Here is a 15,072-nt window from a genome sequence, read left to right as displayed (position 1 = left end):
ACTGTTAAACACTAATATATAAAACAAATAAAGCAGAGTCTGCCCTCCTGAACTAGAGAGGGGGGCACAGCTAATAACCACAGGGCTCCTAGGGGAAACATTTGAAAACCGTGATTTAGTCTAATTCCTTCATTTTAAATGCAAGGAAACTGGACTTCCCAGGTGATGTAATGGTTAAGAATCCGCCTGCTAATGCAGGGGACAGAGATTCGAGCCCTGGCTGGGGAAGATCCCACATGCCGTGGAGCACTAAGCCCGTGCGCCACAACTACTGAGCCTGTGTTCTAGAGCCTGCGAGCCACAACTACTGAAGCCCACGCGCTACCGTGCTCCGCAACAAGGGAAGCCACCACAATGAGAAGCCCGCACACCGCAACGAAGAGTAGCCCCCGCTCGCCTCAACTAACTAGAGAAAGCCCACGCGCTGCAACGAAGACCCAACGCAGCCCAAAATAAATAATAAAATAAATAAATAAATTTATAAATGCAAGGAAGCTGAGACTTTAAGAGATTTAAAAAACCTAGTAAAAGGTCATTCACTCCTTCAATGGTAGGCTTGGGTACAGAATTAAACTCTAAAGGTGAGAATTTCAGTGCTTTCCCCCCAACTCCACACATTCAACCCATTTTACTAAGTAAGAATGCCATTAAAAATTTATAAATAATACCATTTTTAGTATCTGAAGAGTTAAAAAGAAACAACTGTTAGTTGAAATTAATTAAGTTCAAACTAATCTTTGACACAATTTCCTAAATGATCTATACTTGAATTTCACATTTTCAGGTGTAGTAGACTATTTTTATTTTTACTTATTTATTTTTTGCCTGCACCACGCAGCATGTGGGATCTTAGTTCCCCAACCAGGGATCGAACCTGCGGCCCGGCAGTAGAAGCGCAAAGTCTTAACCACTAGACCGCCAGAGAAGTCTCCATGTAGTAGGCTATTTTTATTAACTTACATTTTTGTCCTCTTTTTGTTCTGTTTCTATTGTTGATCCCTTTTCAGCAATTCTTCTCCTAGAAAGAAGGTAAATCAATTTTTTAAAAAAACTTAGTGTAAAACTATGCCAAAAGGGAAGAACTGCATCTAGTTAAATTATACTTAGAATAAAAGTAACAAAATCCTCTCTATTCTGGACACATCCATATAATTTCTCACTCACCTCCTGGCCAGCAGGGCACTCATTTCTTCCATTAAACCACTGCCCCCTAATGGAAGGGGTCCATTTCCACGACCCGTATCTGTTTTAGATGAGGCCGAATTCACACCAATGGTATTCCCTCCACTTGGGAAAGAGGCATCCTCCATCTTAATGAGAATATACATACATAATAAACTCCTATGTGGGACAATCCTATGTTTATTAATATATTACATTCAAAACAGAAGGATATATCAGCATTCATTTCAATAAAAACACCTAGATATGATTTTTTAAACTTTAAGGAACAATGGAGTAATTTTATGTATCAGTGAAGTTTTATCAAAGCTAACATCACCAATAATGGGATAAAATGCTATCACATGTCCCCTTGTGTAATACATTGAAAAGGATATATTACGTTGGTAGTAAAAAATGTAAAACCTGACCCCAAAAATGCATAACTCGAATCAAATCTTAGGAAAATATCAGATAAACCAAACTGAAGGACTATCTACAAAATAATTATATTGTTGTCCTCAAAATTGTCAATCTCATGAAAGAGGAGATTGAGGAAATGTTACAGATTAAAAGTAAAGAGACATTACAACAAAATATAACAGGTGATCTTGGAGTAGAAAAAGAAGTGCCATAAAAGACATTATTGGACAATAGATGAAACTTGCATAGATTTGTAGATTATAGTATTGTATCAATTGAATTTCCTGATTTTGATAATCATGCTGTGGTCATGTAGGTGAATGTCCTTGTCCTTACAAAATACAGAGGTAAGTATTTAGGGAAATGGGGCAAGGTGTCTCTGATTTATTCTCAATTCAGACAAAAAGAGAGTGTGTGTGTCTGTTTATGCAGAAGGAAACATACACAAAGAATAATAAAGCAAATGTGGTAAAATGTTAAGTGGTGAATGTTACAGAAACTCTGATTCTTGCAACTTTAATTAAGTTTAAGTTACTTCACATGTTTTTTAGTCAATGAAGTTAATAACATAGGGTTCGTAAAATCAGAATACAATAAATTCGATGTTTTAGATACTGAGACAGAATAAGGCATAACATAAAAAATACAATTAATGAGGAGGTGCATTTACCCGTGACACTTTTCGAAGTTTTGCTCCAGCAATTGCAGCTGCAAGTCCAGTTAAAGGGCGATTGTCTTCAGACATGGATCCCGAAAAGAATCCAGATGCAGGGAGGGGAGGGGCAGGAGGTGGGGGGGGAGGAGGGGGTACTTGATTAGGAAGAGGCGGTGGAGGAGGAGGCGGAGGCGGGGGCCCTGAGGACGGAAGCGGAGGGGGTGGAGGGGGTCCTGGGGGAGGAGGAAGTCCGGCTGATGCCTGGGCAGGACCTGGCGGGAGTGGAGGAGGGGGTGGAGGTGCAGGTGGTCCCAAGACAATGCCTGAGAGAAAGAAATGTTAAGACCGTCAACAACAGAGCTAAGTGACACTACCTCAGGAGGAAAAGCATGTAGAATGACATGCTCAATTAACTTGAACATTTAGTACAAATTAATGAGTTCAATTTATCATAACATTGAAAGTCCAAATCAGTCTTAAAAAAATACTAACAATTACGGCCAAAGTGTATAACTACTCCCTTTACTGTTAGAGCTTCATTAATAGAACTTTGCAACAGATCGTCTAAATTAGTTTTTTTTTTTTCCTTTGCTCACGGGCATTTTGGTAAAAAACAAAATAAATGCTTATAAAATGTGGGACAGAGGCAGCATCCCTGAAAAGACAAATGAATGTACAGGATGGCAGTTAGTGCTGTTCAAAACAACAGACCAAAATAATCTGGGTAAACCTTGAGGGTTGAGACAATAAATTCTACAACAGTGAAAGCATAGAGTTACTTGCTTTCCAAAGTGGCTGAATTGAGAACATGAAAGAAGGGTGGGTCCCAGGCTTCAATATCTCAAAAATATTCCACATTTAAAAACAATGTATAAAGAGAATGGAGAATCATTGAAGTAAAGGAATCTACTAGAACAAAGTAAAACCTCAAAACAACTATCAGAAATAATTAGGAGACATAGAATTGGAAGTACAGAAGACAGAGGTTTAAGAGAGAAATGTCCAGATCTTGTAAAATCACAAAGGAGTGGACAAGAACAGGAACCAGGAGACTGACCCTGTAGGTCCTCCCCCTTCCTTAAGGCTTAAAGGGGTATTTTAGGACAAATAAAATGGTATTTGCAAACTGGGTGGTAAGTTTTTTGAAACTGTTAACTTTGAACAGTTACACAAGCTGGAATCATAAATTGCTGGAAGAATATAGTGATGGGCTGCATGAGGGGTCATCAGAGCTCTGAGGATACAGGAGGTGGGCCTTTGGACTCTGTCAGGCTAACTGTGTCTCTCTTGTTCCAGAATCACTTTCACAATGATACTGAACTGCACCTACTAGAGTTGTGACTCAACCTTTAAGCAAATTCAGTAAGTCAACATGAAAAATATACACATAGCAATAACAACCCCTTAAGAACTAAGATTTTTTTAAAATAAATGTTTTAAATCCAGACTATAACACCATTCCTTTGTAAGTACAAATTTGTTGTCATATTCCTTCCTGTAATCCTCCCTAAATCCTATTTTAAAAGGGAGCAGGTTAAGCATATTCTTATTTACTTATAGAACCAGGTCCTTCTCTGCTTACAAATAATCCATACTTAGATTATATCCTCCCTCCCCTGTCACTGTGACAGCAAAGTTCAGGCATGGGGAGTGGAGGGTAACTGTAGAGGATGCTATCCTCTCCCAACTATCCCTTCAGCCTGCTACTTCTTGGAATTTTGGACCATGGAACCCTTTGGGGCACATATCAAGCCTGCTATCCTCTCCACCCTTTGTGCAAAGTTGGGCTGCTCCCCAGGGCTTAGGGTGGCACCCATCCCTGAAGTCTGATATGAGAAGCCCAATATGTACAGGAGAGGCCAAAACGAAATAGGGTCCAAGATCAGAACTGTCCCAGAGGAGACTCCTGGATGACACATCTAACGACTATAGTTGGGCACTAAATATAATCTCTGTGTTTCCCAGAAATTAAAGGAAGACAAGTTTGATTATATCAATATATTTATTGTGTGGATTAATGTATCAAGTCATGTTTTCCTAGTGAAAATGAAAAGAAACATACAGAGGCCCTTAAATACTGAATAACACTTCTGACTATGACACTGCAGAAGATATCCACATCTAGTTCAATATGGAAATCCCTCATACTGATCCTCCAAATGCAATTAATCCAACAGAAAAGAACCCACCTTCGCCTTTTTTCAAAAACCATCCTCCCCATTCTTCTAGGCAATTAAAGCTGTGGACGTGTAACATTTCCAAGTGATTAGCTGTTAGTCGCAATAACGGAAGCCTTACCCTGCTGGGCTGGAGTCTCGGCCGGCTGAGAGGCTGCCTGCAAGCCTGGCTCAGAAGCAGAGGAGTCTCCCAGCACAGAGGTTAGAGGAGTCTCCACAGAGGCAGGGGCAGCTGCAGAGGGAGAAGGGAGAACACTAGGCTTGGATGAGGGAGTTGAGGCAACAGGGGTGCTTGGAGGAGGAGAGGCTTGAGATCCACAGTGTGAGAGTGGTGCGAGGGAAGGCGGTGGCAGCGCTGCTGGCCCTGAGGTAGGCGGTGGAGACACTGGACACGGGACAGAGTCGAGCAGCCCGCTGGGGGCCGCTGGTGATGGAGGCCTCTGGGGCACAGGAGAAGAAACACAACCGGGGAGGACAGGCCTTGGACCAGTAGCTCTGCCTGGGGGGCTGCTAATCATTACTGGAGGAGACGGAGGGAGGGGCGAGAAACTGGAAGTAGACCAGGCACAGGGCTTCGCAGCTGGAGGTTGAGGAGAGGGTGTGTTCACAGGAGAAGAAGGTCGAGAGTTTTTGTTCAGAGGACGAGGAACTGTAGCATAATGGGGAAGAACAGGGTGGAAGGCTGAACCTAGAGATGTTGCAAAACGTGTCGCGGAGTGTCGAAGTGGTGGTGTAGGGGGTGTGGAAGTGGGTGGCAAAGCGGTCACTACAGCGTAATCAGGAGTGGCCTCTGACACTGGAGCTGAGATGACTTTAGCATATGATGGAGGAGGTGCTGAAGGAGGCTGGCAACTGGCATACTCAGGAAGTGGAGCATGATACAGGGAGCTGTCGGAGGATGGAGCTGGACAGAGGTGGAAAGCAGCGGCGAAAGACAGGATAAAAAAGGAGAGAGAAAAAGGGAGCTAGTAAAGCCACAAAACCAGCATTCAGACAAAATGTACAAATGTAGACTACAGTTAGTACCAGAGAATAAGCACATGGGCAAATAACTAATTTCACCCCAACATGTCTTAACTTATAAATACATTTTGAGATCCAAAAGAGGACAAGTTTTCTTTTACTCTAACAAGTTGACTGATAAATTAAACTGATTAGCTTATTCTTTACAAGAAAAATATCGTAGTCTTAATTTTCATTATTTCATCCACTAAAAGGACATTAACATTACATGAATAAGACCACAAAGAAGAGTAAGCTTAGTTGTTTTTTTTTAAATAATAAAGAGAGAAACTAGCAAAAAGTTTATCATAAAGGGCTAGAAACCCCCAAATTCAATGCTTATTTGTGGAAAAGTTTTGTTTTGTTGGCTATAACTCCAGAAAACAATTAGGCAATCAAAAGCAAATGAATGAACTCAAACAACAAACCAATCAAACAGTATTTAATCAACCCACGTTGAAACTTTAGATATAGGTCATATGGAATAAAATAATAATTCTTAAATCCTATAATAAATGTTAATTTTAATGAAATGTCAAAATACCTCAAATTTTCAGTCATATCTTAACCCTTATGTCTTTCAATAAAATTCCATCAGATTTAGTAACTTTTACTAATTTTTCACAATACTTGCATATATTTAAATTACTAGTCAGCTCTAGAGAGGATACTTTTTAACCTACTGTTTTTAATGCCTCCTTCAAAAACTTTAGAATACAATCAAACAAATTTCTGGAATGCTACGGTATTCAAGACAATTTAAGCACTCTCAGAAGGGAAATGTATTTGGAATACATCTAATATAAAAATTTCCCATAAAAACACACTTACACTTTATAGCCAATTTAGAGGGAGTTCCAAGAATTAGAATGCCAGAATAAAAATTTCCTGGAGCTTTCTTTAAGTCTCCAAGCAATAAAAGCAATAGAAATAAAAAAAGAAAATGTTAAAGCAGCAATAGCCACATATTTGTTCTAACTTCAAATCGTATTGCTTAATCCCAAGCACCTCAAATGTGAAATATTCCAATACACGAATACACAAAATGCCACTGCCATCCAAGCTCAGACATCAGGAACACGGAACAATCGGGAAACTTCTTACCGGCGTTTGCCATTCTTCGCTCTCGCTCCCATTCCAGCTGCTCCCTTTCTAGCTGCTCTTGCCGCTCTCGTTCTTGCCTTTCCCGGTCCAGTCTCTCCAGCCTCTCCCGCTCTTGTCTCTCTCGCTCCAGACGATCCTGACGTTCCCTTTCTTGTCTCTCTCTCTCCAGCTGTTCCTGTTCTAGTCGCTCCCTCTCCAGCCTTTCCCTTTCTAACCTCTCCCTCTCCAATCTCTCCCTTTCCATTCTTTCTCTCTCCAGCCTTTCCCGCTCCAGCTCCTTTTGTCGTTGCTGTTCTTGTAGTTGCCTGAAATTAAGAAATTAAAAATATGCAACTGTGGCTACTCACCATTAAAAACCCATTCTTTTCACAGTGAACCTATGAGAACCTTATTTCTGATTTAAATACAAAGCAGTGTAGACCATGCAATCAACATCTCTCTTTCCACGTGAAGAAAGACTACGTTAGACAGAGATGGCTTATGTTTCATACGAATGAAAATAATTTCTCTTATTAGGATCATTTTGGGCTGCTTCAGCACATTACACTAATGTCTCATTTTATTCTGTACTTTTCATGAATAAAGTGCTGCAAATAAATGAATAACTGAACATACCACTTTAATGACCAAGACATTATTTCAATCATTTAATGGAAATATCTCTAAATTGTAACTACCTCCCTAAAACATCAAATTTTTACTGTATAAATTATATTTTATCATTTTAGAAAATGCAATGGCTAGTCACAGCACTAGCTCAATAAATGTTTGGTGAATGGGAAAAAAAAACAGACTTAAGAAGAAATAAACTTTAAATCATATTAAGTCTCACATCCAGAGGTCAGTATAATTAACATTTTGGCATTCATACTTCCAGACTTTTCCTCATGTAAAAATATGCATATAAACCTTAAAAACCAAATAAATTAGAATATGTCCCTACCACTCTGAAATCTGTTTTCTTCTCTCCCACTTAATTTATTGTAAAAGGTATTCTAAGGCACTAAGTACAGTTTTGTACCTTTACTTTTCACGACTGAGTAGTATTCCATTGTTTAGGTGTCCATAGTTTAAGCAGTCTCCTATGGTACTATATAAGTTTGCCTAATACTATTACTGATACTACAATAAACATTTATCTTCATGTATCTTTGAACCGTTTTCTACCTGCTTCTTAAGGATCATCACCAGAGGCACACATTTGCTAAATGAAAAGATACAAATATCAAGATTTTGGACACACGGTTCCAAACTGTCTTCAGGAACAGAAGCCCAACAGTATATGAGAACGCCCACCTTCCTTTCCCCTCACTAATACTGAACACCATCATTGCTTTTAATCTTTGCTAATATGACTGATCTCATACAACAATTTTCATTTATTTGATTACTTCTGAGGTTAAGTACTTTGCAATCTGCTTACTGATTTTTGTGTTAGTATTAACTGCACATGTTCTTTGACCAGTTTTCTCTGGGGATAGTTAATATTCCATATTCATTTGAAAGAGTTCTTTTCTATATTAAAGATAATAACCCTTTGTCACACGTTAGTCATATGCACTAACTTTTATCACTTTTTTTAATGTCTTTGATTTTTAAAGTTTTGTTTTGTAATATGGCTTTTAATTTTACCTAGAAAATCTAGTAATATTATTCCTTTATGTGATCTGCTTTTGATATCCTTCTTAGGCAGTCCTGTCCCACAGCAAGATTATATAATTATTAACACTTTCTTTTCATACTTTTATTTTTTACAATAAAATCCTTAGTTCATAGGAAACTCATCTTGGGCTTGACATGTGAAGTAGTGACCTACATCCGGGAAGATCCCACATGCCACGGAGCAACTAAGCCCGTGTGCCACAACTACTGAGCCTGTGCTTTAGAGCCTGCGTGCCACAACTGCTGAGGCGTACACGCCTAGAGCCTGTGCTCCACAACAAGAGAAGCCACTGCAATGAGAGGCCAGCGCACCGCAACGAAGAGTAGCCCCCGCTCAATGCAACTAGAGAAAGCCTGCGCACAGCAACAAAGACCCAATGCAGCCAATAAATAAATTAATTAATTAAAAAAAATTAACTCGCCCTAAGATTTAAAAAAAGTTACACTCATCTTACGCATAAAGTATTTCACAGCATTGTGGGGAAGATTAAATGAGATAATACCGCGACAGCTCTTTACTAAGTACCTGAAGCATAAGAACTCAATAAATGGGAGCTATAGTAATATTTATTTGGAGGTTTCAAACTGAGACTTTCCCTGGACTGGCTAATAAACTGGCTGGATTGTGAGTGGAGGCTGAGCTTCATGACAGGATGCGCGTGCTGCCCTTTGCTCCTCCCAACACTACCAATAAGCCAGTAAGACCTTTCCAGAAATCCCTCCCCTACATGGTTCCTGAACTGACTATAAAACAAAGGAGAAGCCCAATCCCACTCCTGGGACAACAACACAAAGCTTCTCTCTGGACAGATCATCGTACTTCATCAGTGCAAGAGGAAAACAGAAGACACCTATGGTAGTGCTGATTATGGGCTGGCCACAAGGTTCGCTCGGGTTTTTCTGTAAGATGTTACCGAAAAACCCAAATGAACTTTTTGGCCAACCCAACAGTTGCTTAAAATACTGACAACTAAATAATAAAATCTGATTTTTACGGTACAGTACTGACTTCATTATATCACTTGATAAATTAGGGGTCAAAGTTTCTGAGGGATAACAATATCACTGTAGAGATGAGGGCAAGAAATTAGGTATATTCAGAAGAATGTTTTTAATAATAAATTAGATGAAGTTATTATTATTGAATAACCTGCATCTAATGAATAGACTCAGCTAGGGCTTATATTACATTTGAAATACACAACATGCATTAAAAAATAAGAGCACGTGAAATGTAATAATACTCTAAGCAATCTCTTGGGTCCAGAAGACAAAAGATATACCCATATTATTCTAATTAGAATATATTTGAAAACAGAAGCTAAGGGAAAGTATTTAACTTTTAATGTAGCTGCACCAAGATCTATGATTAAAAAATCCAATTTATTAGGTCCTGTTACATTCCTGTGCCACCTCTTTCATTTTATTTTATCAAAATAATACAAGCACATAGTTTTTAAGTTTGTAAGAAAAAAATAGCAGCTCATTGTTCCAACCCTCCCACCCCAGTTTCCAACATATCAGAGATAATTACTACCAATTCTTTTGGCTGTTTCTTTAGATATGTCAATTCTTCTGATTATTTTAACTTTATACATGTCTACTGGCTTTTAAGATATCTCTTATAACTCCCTCACCACACACAGGCTTTTCCCAATATAGTCATGGGAGAATACTGATTTCTGGTTAAGTCAATATTCAGAGTTTACATTATTAATATGATAATGTAAACACTGTTCCCAGCTGAACCACACAGTACTCTAAGACTACATCTCATTTCTTGTCCAAGTTCTTAGTTTTTTTACCCCCAAGTTAATGGCTGCTTCTCTACACCATATAATGCTTTTAACACAAAAAGTAAGCTTAAAGCACAAGTAGAAGGCCAGGTACGAGTAAAGTGAATCTGAAAGAATTATTAAATAACAGCATTTACAACTAGGGTGTCCTAGTTGTCCTAGATTGTTCCATATGTCATAATATTCTGGGTTTTCAGTCTATAAATAAAAGAGTATCTACTGATGTAGGGAAAGAGCACAGTGCCAGAGAGATCTCCCAAGTTCATTGATAGATGACTGAAGTAGGCAGTTCATACAGCTGTAGAAGAGTCTGATGACTGTTTACTTTCTTGATTTGAAAGTAAGAAAGATGCAAGAAAGGAAACTGTTCAAAGTCTCTATATAATTTTTAGCCTGTTTACTGAAAAGAAGCACATCTAAACATATTTCCCAACGTTGTGTGTCAAACAGAAAATCTCAGGCTTACAAATCTTTAGTGGAATGAATAATTCCACCTAAATTGGATGGTATATATAAATCTTCTGACTTTCATGTTTTGACTTCTAAAGCAAGACATCTGTATATCTTTTTAGGGGGACAGTTTCCAAATGTATAAATTCTGCTTTTCTTAGAACACCACTGCCAACTCACATACTGGAAATGCACATGACTATTCTTCCTAGAGTTCTGTCTACAAATGACTGTTTTCATCTGAAGATTTTTTCAAAGTACGAGGGCCCTAATTCTGAATTATGGAAAAATTCTGGAAGACTAATTTTTCTTTTAAGTTAGGATATTCATTTTACAATAATTTGAAACCTTCTGAGAAAATATATTTTTTCAGAAAACAATATAGTGCAAATGACTAATATCATAGCAACCAAGAGCATTTAAAAAATATCAGGAAAAATTCTTCCCACCACCAAAATACCTATTGAATTTCTCACCCAAAAGAGCTATCCCCCAAATGCAAAGAGACGCACGAAGCACCAGCCATCCATGAGATTAATAGCTTTTTTATATATTTGAGCACACATTTAGTTTATCTTAACTCAAAGACTTACTTTTCTTAAAGCAAGCAAAACCTGTATAACAAAAATCTGAAACACATTTCATTCAGCCTTATGTATAACAAAACAATAGTGTTAGGTAAATGAAGAGTGATTTACATTTGACATAATGAAGTAGGAGGCAGATGAGGAAAAATGTTCCGGGCTGATAACATTTAGTAACACTAATGCTACCGACGTCTGTCAGAAAATAAAACTGCATAAATAAAATGTGGGCATTTCACTTCTCTATCAGTAAACAAACGAAAAATGGATAAAACTAAACAAGATAACTAAGTTTTAATATTACAAAGCTCCTGAGACAAGAGACAATACTTACAAGAGAAGGCGGTCAACTCTTGGTCCATCCTGCCTCTGAAGGCTAATCGGAGGGCTGTACATTCTCATTGTTCCAACTCAATGCTTCTGTGCTGGGGTTATTATTCCCCTTTTATAACTTTCAGGCAATAGTGGTGATTTGCAAACTATTTATAGATATTAACTACATTAAGTTCCATGTTGAGACCGACAGAGGACTGACTCATGTTTCTTAGAATATGTTTTTTCATCAGTCAGCCAAGGAAGCCAAATTAATGATATGAGTAAGAACCAAAACCTGATATTAACAAATGCTACACAACATATGAATAGAAAACTAAACTACACTATCATCGTGTTACTATAGTAAAAGTATTGGACTAATAAGATTTAACATTTAAACATTTGTTTTATCAACTCAATTTTATCCTCATTAAAATTTAAAAATTAAACTTGTAAAATACGTATAGTTTAAAAGGTCAAAGAGTGTTACAAAATTTATAACAAAACACTAATCCTCTTCTCAACCCTTACCACTTCTGATTTCTCTCCCCAGAAGCAACTACTTTCAACACTTTGATACTTATCTCACATTTCTAACTAAATACATTAATCTGTTTAGAACTAATACTTCTTAGTCTTTCAGATTCAGAAGTTATCTACTGACTTCATACTACACAAATGATTTAATTCCTACACCCTCTAACACCCTAAAATCTTTCCTTCTTCATTCTCCCAATAAAATCATGACAGTACTTTGGATACATCAGCATCCATCTAACTTACTCATAGCTGACAATATTTACTTTCCAGAACAATCCCTTTCTTAACCCTGGTGTTACAAATGGCTACCTTTTACATTCGATTCTTTTTCTCTGTACCGACCCCTAACTCTCCATCAGAACTGTAAACCCTCTCAATAGGGTCAAGTATATCAGGTGATCTATTTTTTGTTTGCTTATTGTTTTTCTTTCCCCCCAGAAACTTTTGGTCCATCCTGCCTCTGAAGGTTAACTGTAGGGCTACACACTTTCAACGCTCCAACACCCCGCTTCGGTGCTGGGATTATTATTCCCCTTCTATAACTTTCAGACCTGCTGGGTCCCTAGGTTTTGCTTTCGCCTCAGTCAAGCTGGGAATTCCCTTATCTCTTTCCTACACTGGATTCCTTGTTTCCTGGCTCCTCCCATGGTATCATCATTCTTGGTTTACTCTCTCATTTTAATAGAATACATCTTCCCGTAGCTTCCTAGGAAACTGTGCAGAGGAGGAAATTTTAGATTGGAAGTAACTTCTCAGGAATTTGAAGCTCCCCCCACTTTTAAAATCTTCTATTCTAATATTCTAAAATTCCAGTGATATGCCTTGGTGGTAGATCTTTTTATGTTTTCCTATTTATTGGGCTGAACACTTGGTGAATCTTTTCAATCTGGACCAGGGGACCTGGCAAACTATAGTCCATGGCCCAAATCTGGCCACACCCATCATTTCCGCATTGTCTGTGGCAAAGCTACAAAGGAAGAGCTGAACAAATGTCACAGAGACCTCGTGACCCACAAAGTCTAAGACCTTTACCCTCTGGCCCTTTTCAGAAAAAGTCAGCACCTCTGACCACAATCAAGTCACTGAGTTCCAGGAAATTTTCTTATCTTATTTATTTGCAGATTCCATTTCCTCACATTTTTGTTTTGTCCCCCTAAAATTCCTAATATTTAAATATTGGACCTCCTAATCTGATCTTCTTTTATTTTTTTTCTCATATACTATCTCTATCTTTTACAGCTATTTTCAGGGCAATTTCCTCAACCTTATTTCTCAAACCTCCTAGCATTAAAATTAATGCTTTTAAAAAAATTCTAAGTACATTTTCTTACACTTCGATTCTTTTTAAATAACTACAAACATTTGCTTTATGAATAAAATATATTCTTAGTTCTCTGAAGCTTATTTACAGTATTTTTTAGGTTTTCTTCTGTTCCCTGTTATGACGTGTTTCCTCCAATTTCAATTTTTTCTGTTTGTTTTGATCTGTCTTCATGTTATAAAAGCTGTCCTTAAAGGTATGATGATCCTTGGTTGTCCATTCATGTTTATAAGTGGTACTGAAGCTGATCAGAAGCCCTTAAATAAATGAGCTTCAATGGGAGGGACCTTGGGTGTCAATATCTTTGTCTTTTCTCTTGGCCGAGCCAAGTTTCCGGAGGAGGACTCTTCAAGTTCCTTACCTGAGTTCTACAGGTCTGGCTGCCGATGACTGGGAGCTGAGCAAAGGAAAGAGACCAAGTTGGCTGACTTTCACTCATCTCTCTTCAGTATGGCCTCTCACCCACACCTTCACAGCTGTGCCTCCTATACCTCAGGCTTTACCAGGAGTCAGCAAACCTGCTGAAAAGGGCCAGAGAGTATCTCTGTCCATATTCTTTTTTCTTTCTTTTTAAAAAAACAACTCTGCAAAAATGTACAAGCCCTCCTTAGCTCTCAGCTATGCAAAAACAGCCTACAGGGCTGGACTTGGCCAGTGAGCTAGTTTGCCAACTCCTAGCCTACACTGCAATGCTGTCCAAAACGGTAGGTATTAGCTGTATATTGCAAATTGAGCACTTCAAATGCTCCTAGTTTGAACTGGGATATGCTTTTAATATAAAAACACATACCAGATTTTGGAACACATACCAGATTTTTCATACCTAGTATGAAAAAAAAGAGTGTAAAACATCTCTAAAATTTTGTATCAACTACCTATTGAAATAATATTTTAGATGTATAGGGTTAAATATACTAATAAAATTAATCTCACTGGTTTCTTTAAAATTTTCAAAAATGGTCACTAGAAGACTTTAAAATGACATGTAGTTTGCATTATATTTCCATTGAACAGCACTGGTCTAGAGCATCTCTAGAAGATAATAAATCTCTAGTCTCCTGTTTGGGTGTTGTGGGGAAAATCTGGGTGGCTAAACCCTCCTTATAAAGACTTACCTAACCCTCCTACGTGTAGCGTGATGAAACGGCTTGCCACTGAGAGGCACCACAGCAACTCAACCCTTCTCTTCTCTGTCCTGGCTTAGTTTAGCTTTTGCTGGTCTACTAAGCTAGTTACCACCTGTATTAGTTTTTGTGGTTGCCATAATAAAGAACCATACACTAGGTGGCTTAAAACAATGGAAATTTATTCTCTCAGTATGGGAGGTGACAAATCTGAAATCAAGGTGTTGGCAGTGTTGGTTCCTTCTAAGGGCTCTAAGGAAGAATCTGTTCCATGCCTTGGTCTTCCTTCTCAGGTAGGCTGGTAATTCTTGGTATTCCTTGGTTTGTAGAAGCATCACTATAATCTCTGCCTCCATCTTTACATGGTGTTCTCTCTGTGCCTCTGTGTCTTCACATGGCCATCTTGCTTCTGTAACTTTCTCCCCTTCTTACAAGGACATCAGTCGTGTTGGATAAAGGGGTCCGTCTCACTCCAGTATGACCTCATCTTAACTAACAACTCTATTTCCAAAAGGTTACATTTTGAGGTAGTGGAGATTAGAATATATCTTTCTTTTCTTTTCTTTTTTTTCCTTTGGCCGTGCCATGCGGCATGCGGGACCTTAGTTCTCCGACCAGGGATCAAACCCATGCCCCCTGCAATGGGAGTGTGGAGTCTTAACCACTGGACCACCAGGGAAGTCCCAGGACTTCTTCAAGTATCTTTCTTGGGAGACACTACTCAATCTAACACCACTCATCAACAAAATTTTAGAAAC

General features: G+C 38.4%; 1 protein-coding gene across 1 annotated transcript in view; it reads right to left on the bottom strand.

The window, feature by feature from the left end:
- ENAH (ENAH actin regulator) overlaps window positions 1–15,072 on the bottom strand; it is a gene marked incomplete at its 5' end in the record, with an annotated part of 151,982 nt that overhangs the window by 17,246 nt on the left and 119,664 nt on the right. The window contains 5 exon segments of the mRNA XM_079723941.1: window positions 961–1,018; window positions 1,165–1,310; window positions 2,255–2,562; window positions 4,538–5,320; window positions 6,523–6,827. Of these exon segments, the coding sequence (XP_079580067.1) occupies window positions 961–1,018; window positions 1,165–1,310; window positions 2,255–2,562; window positions 4,538–5,320; window positions 6,523–6,827 (1,600 nt within the window).

The sequence above is a fragment of the Hyperoodon ampullatus genome (assembly GCF_949752795.1).
Source record: "Hyperoodon ampullatus genome assembly, chromosome: 2".
NCBI classification, from domain to species: domain Eukaryota; kingdom Metazoa; phylum Chordata; class Mammalia; order Artiodactyla; family Ziphiidae; genus Hyperoodon; species Hyperoodon ampullatus.
Note: the sequence above shows the minus strand (reverse complement) of the source record. Positions and strands in the feature narration are given on the sequence as shown.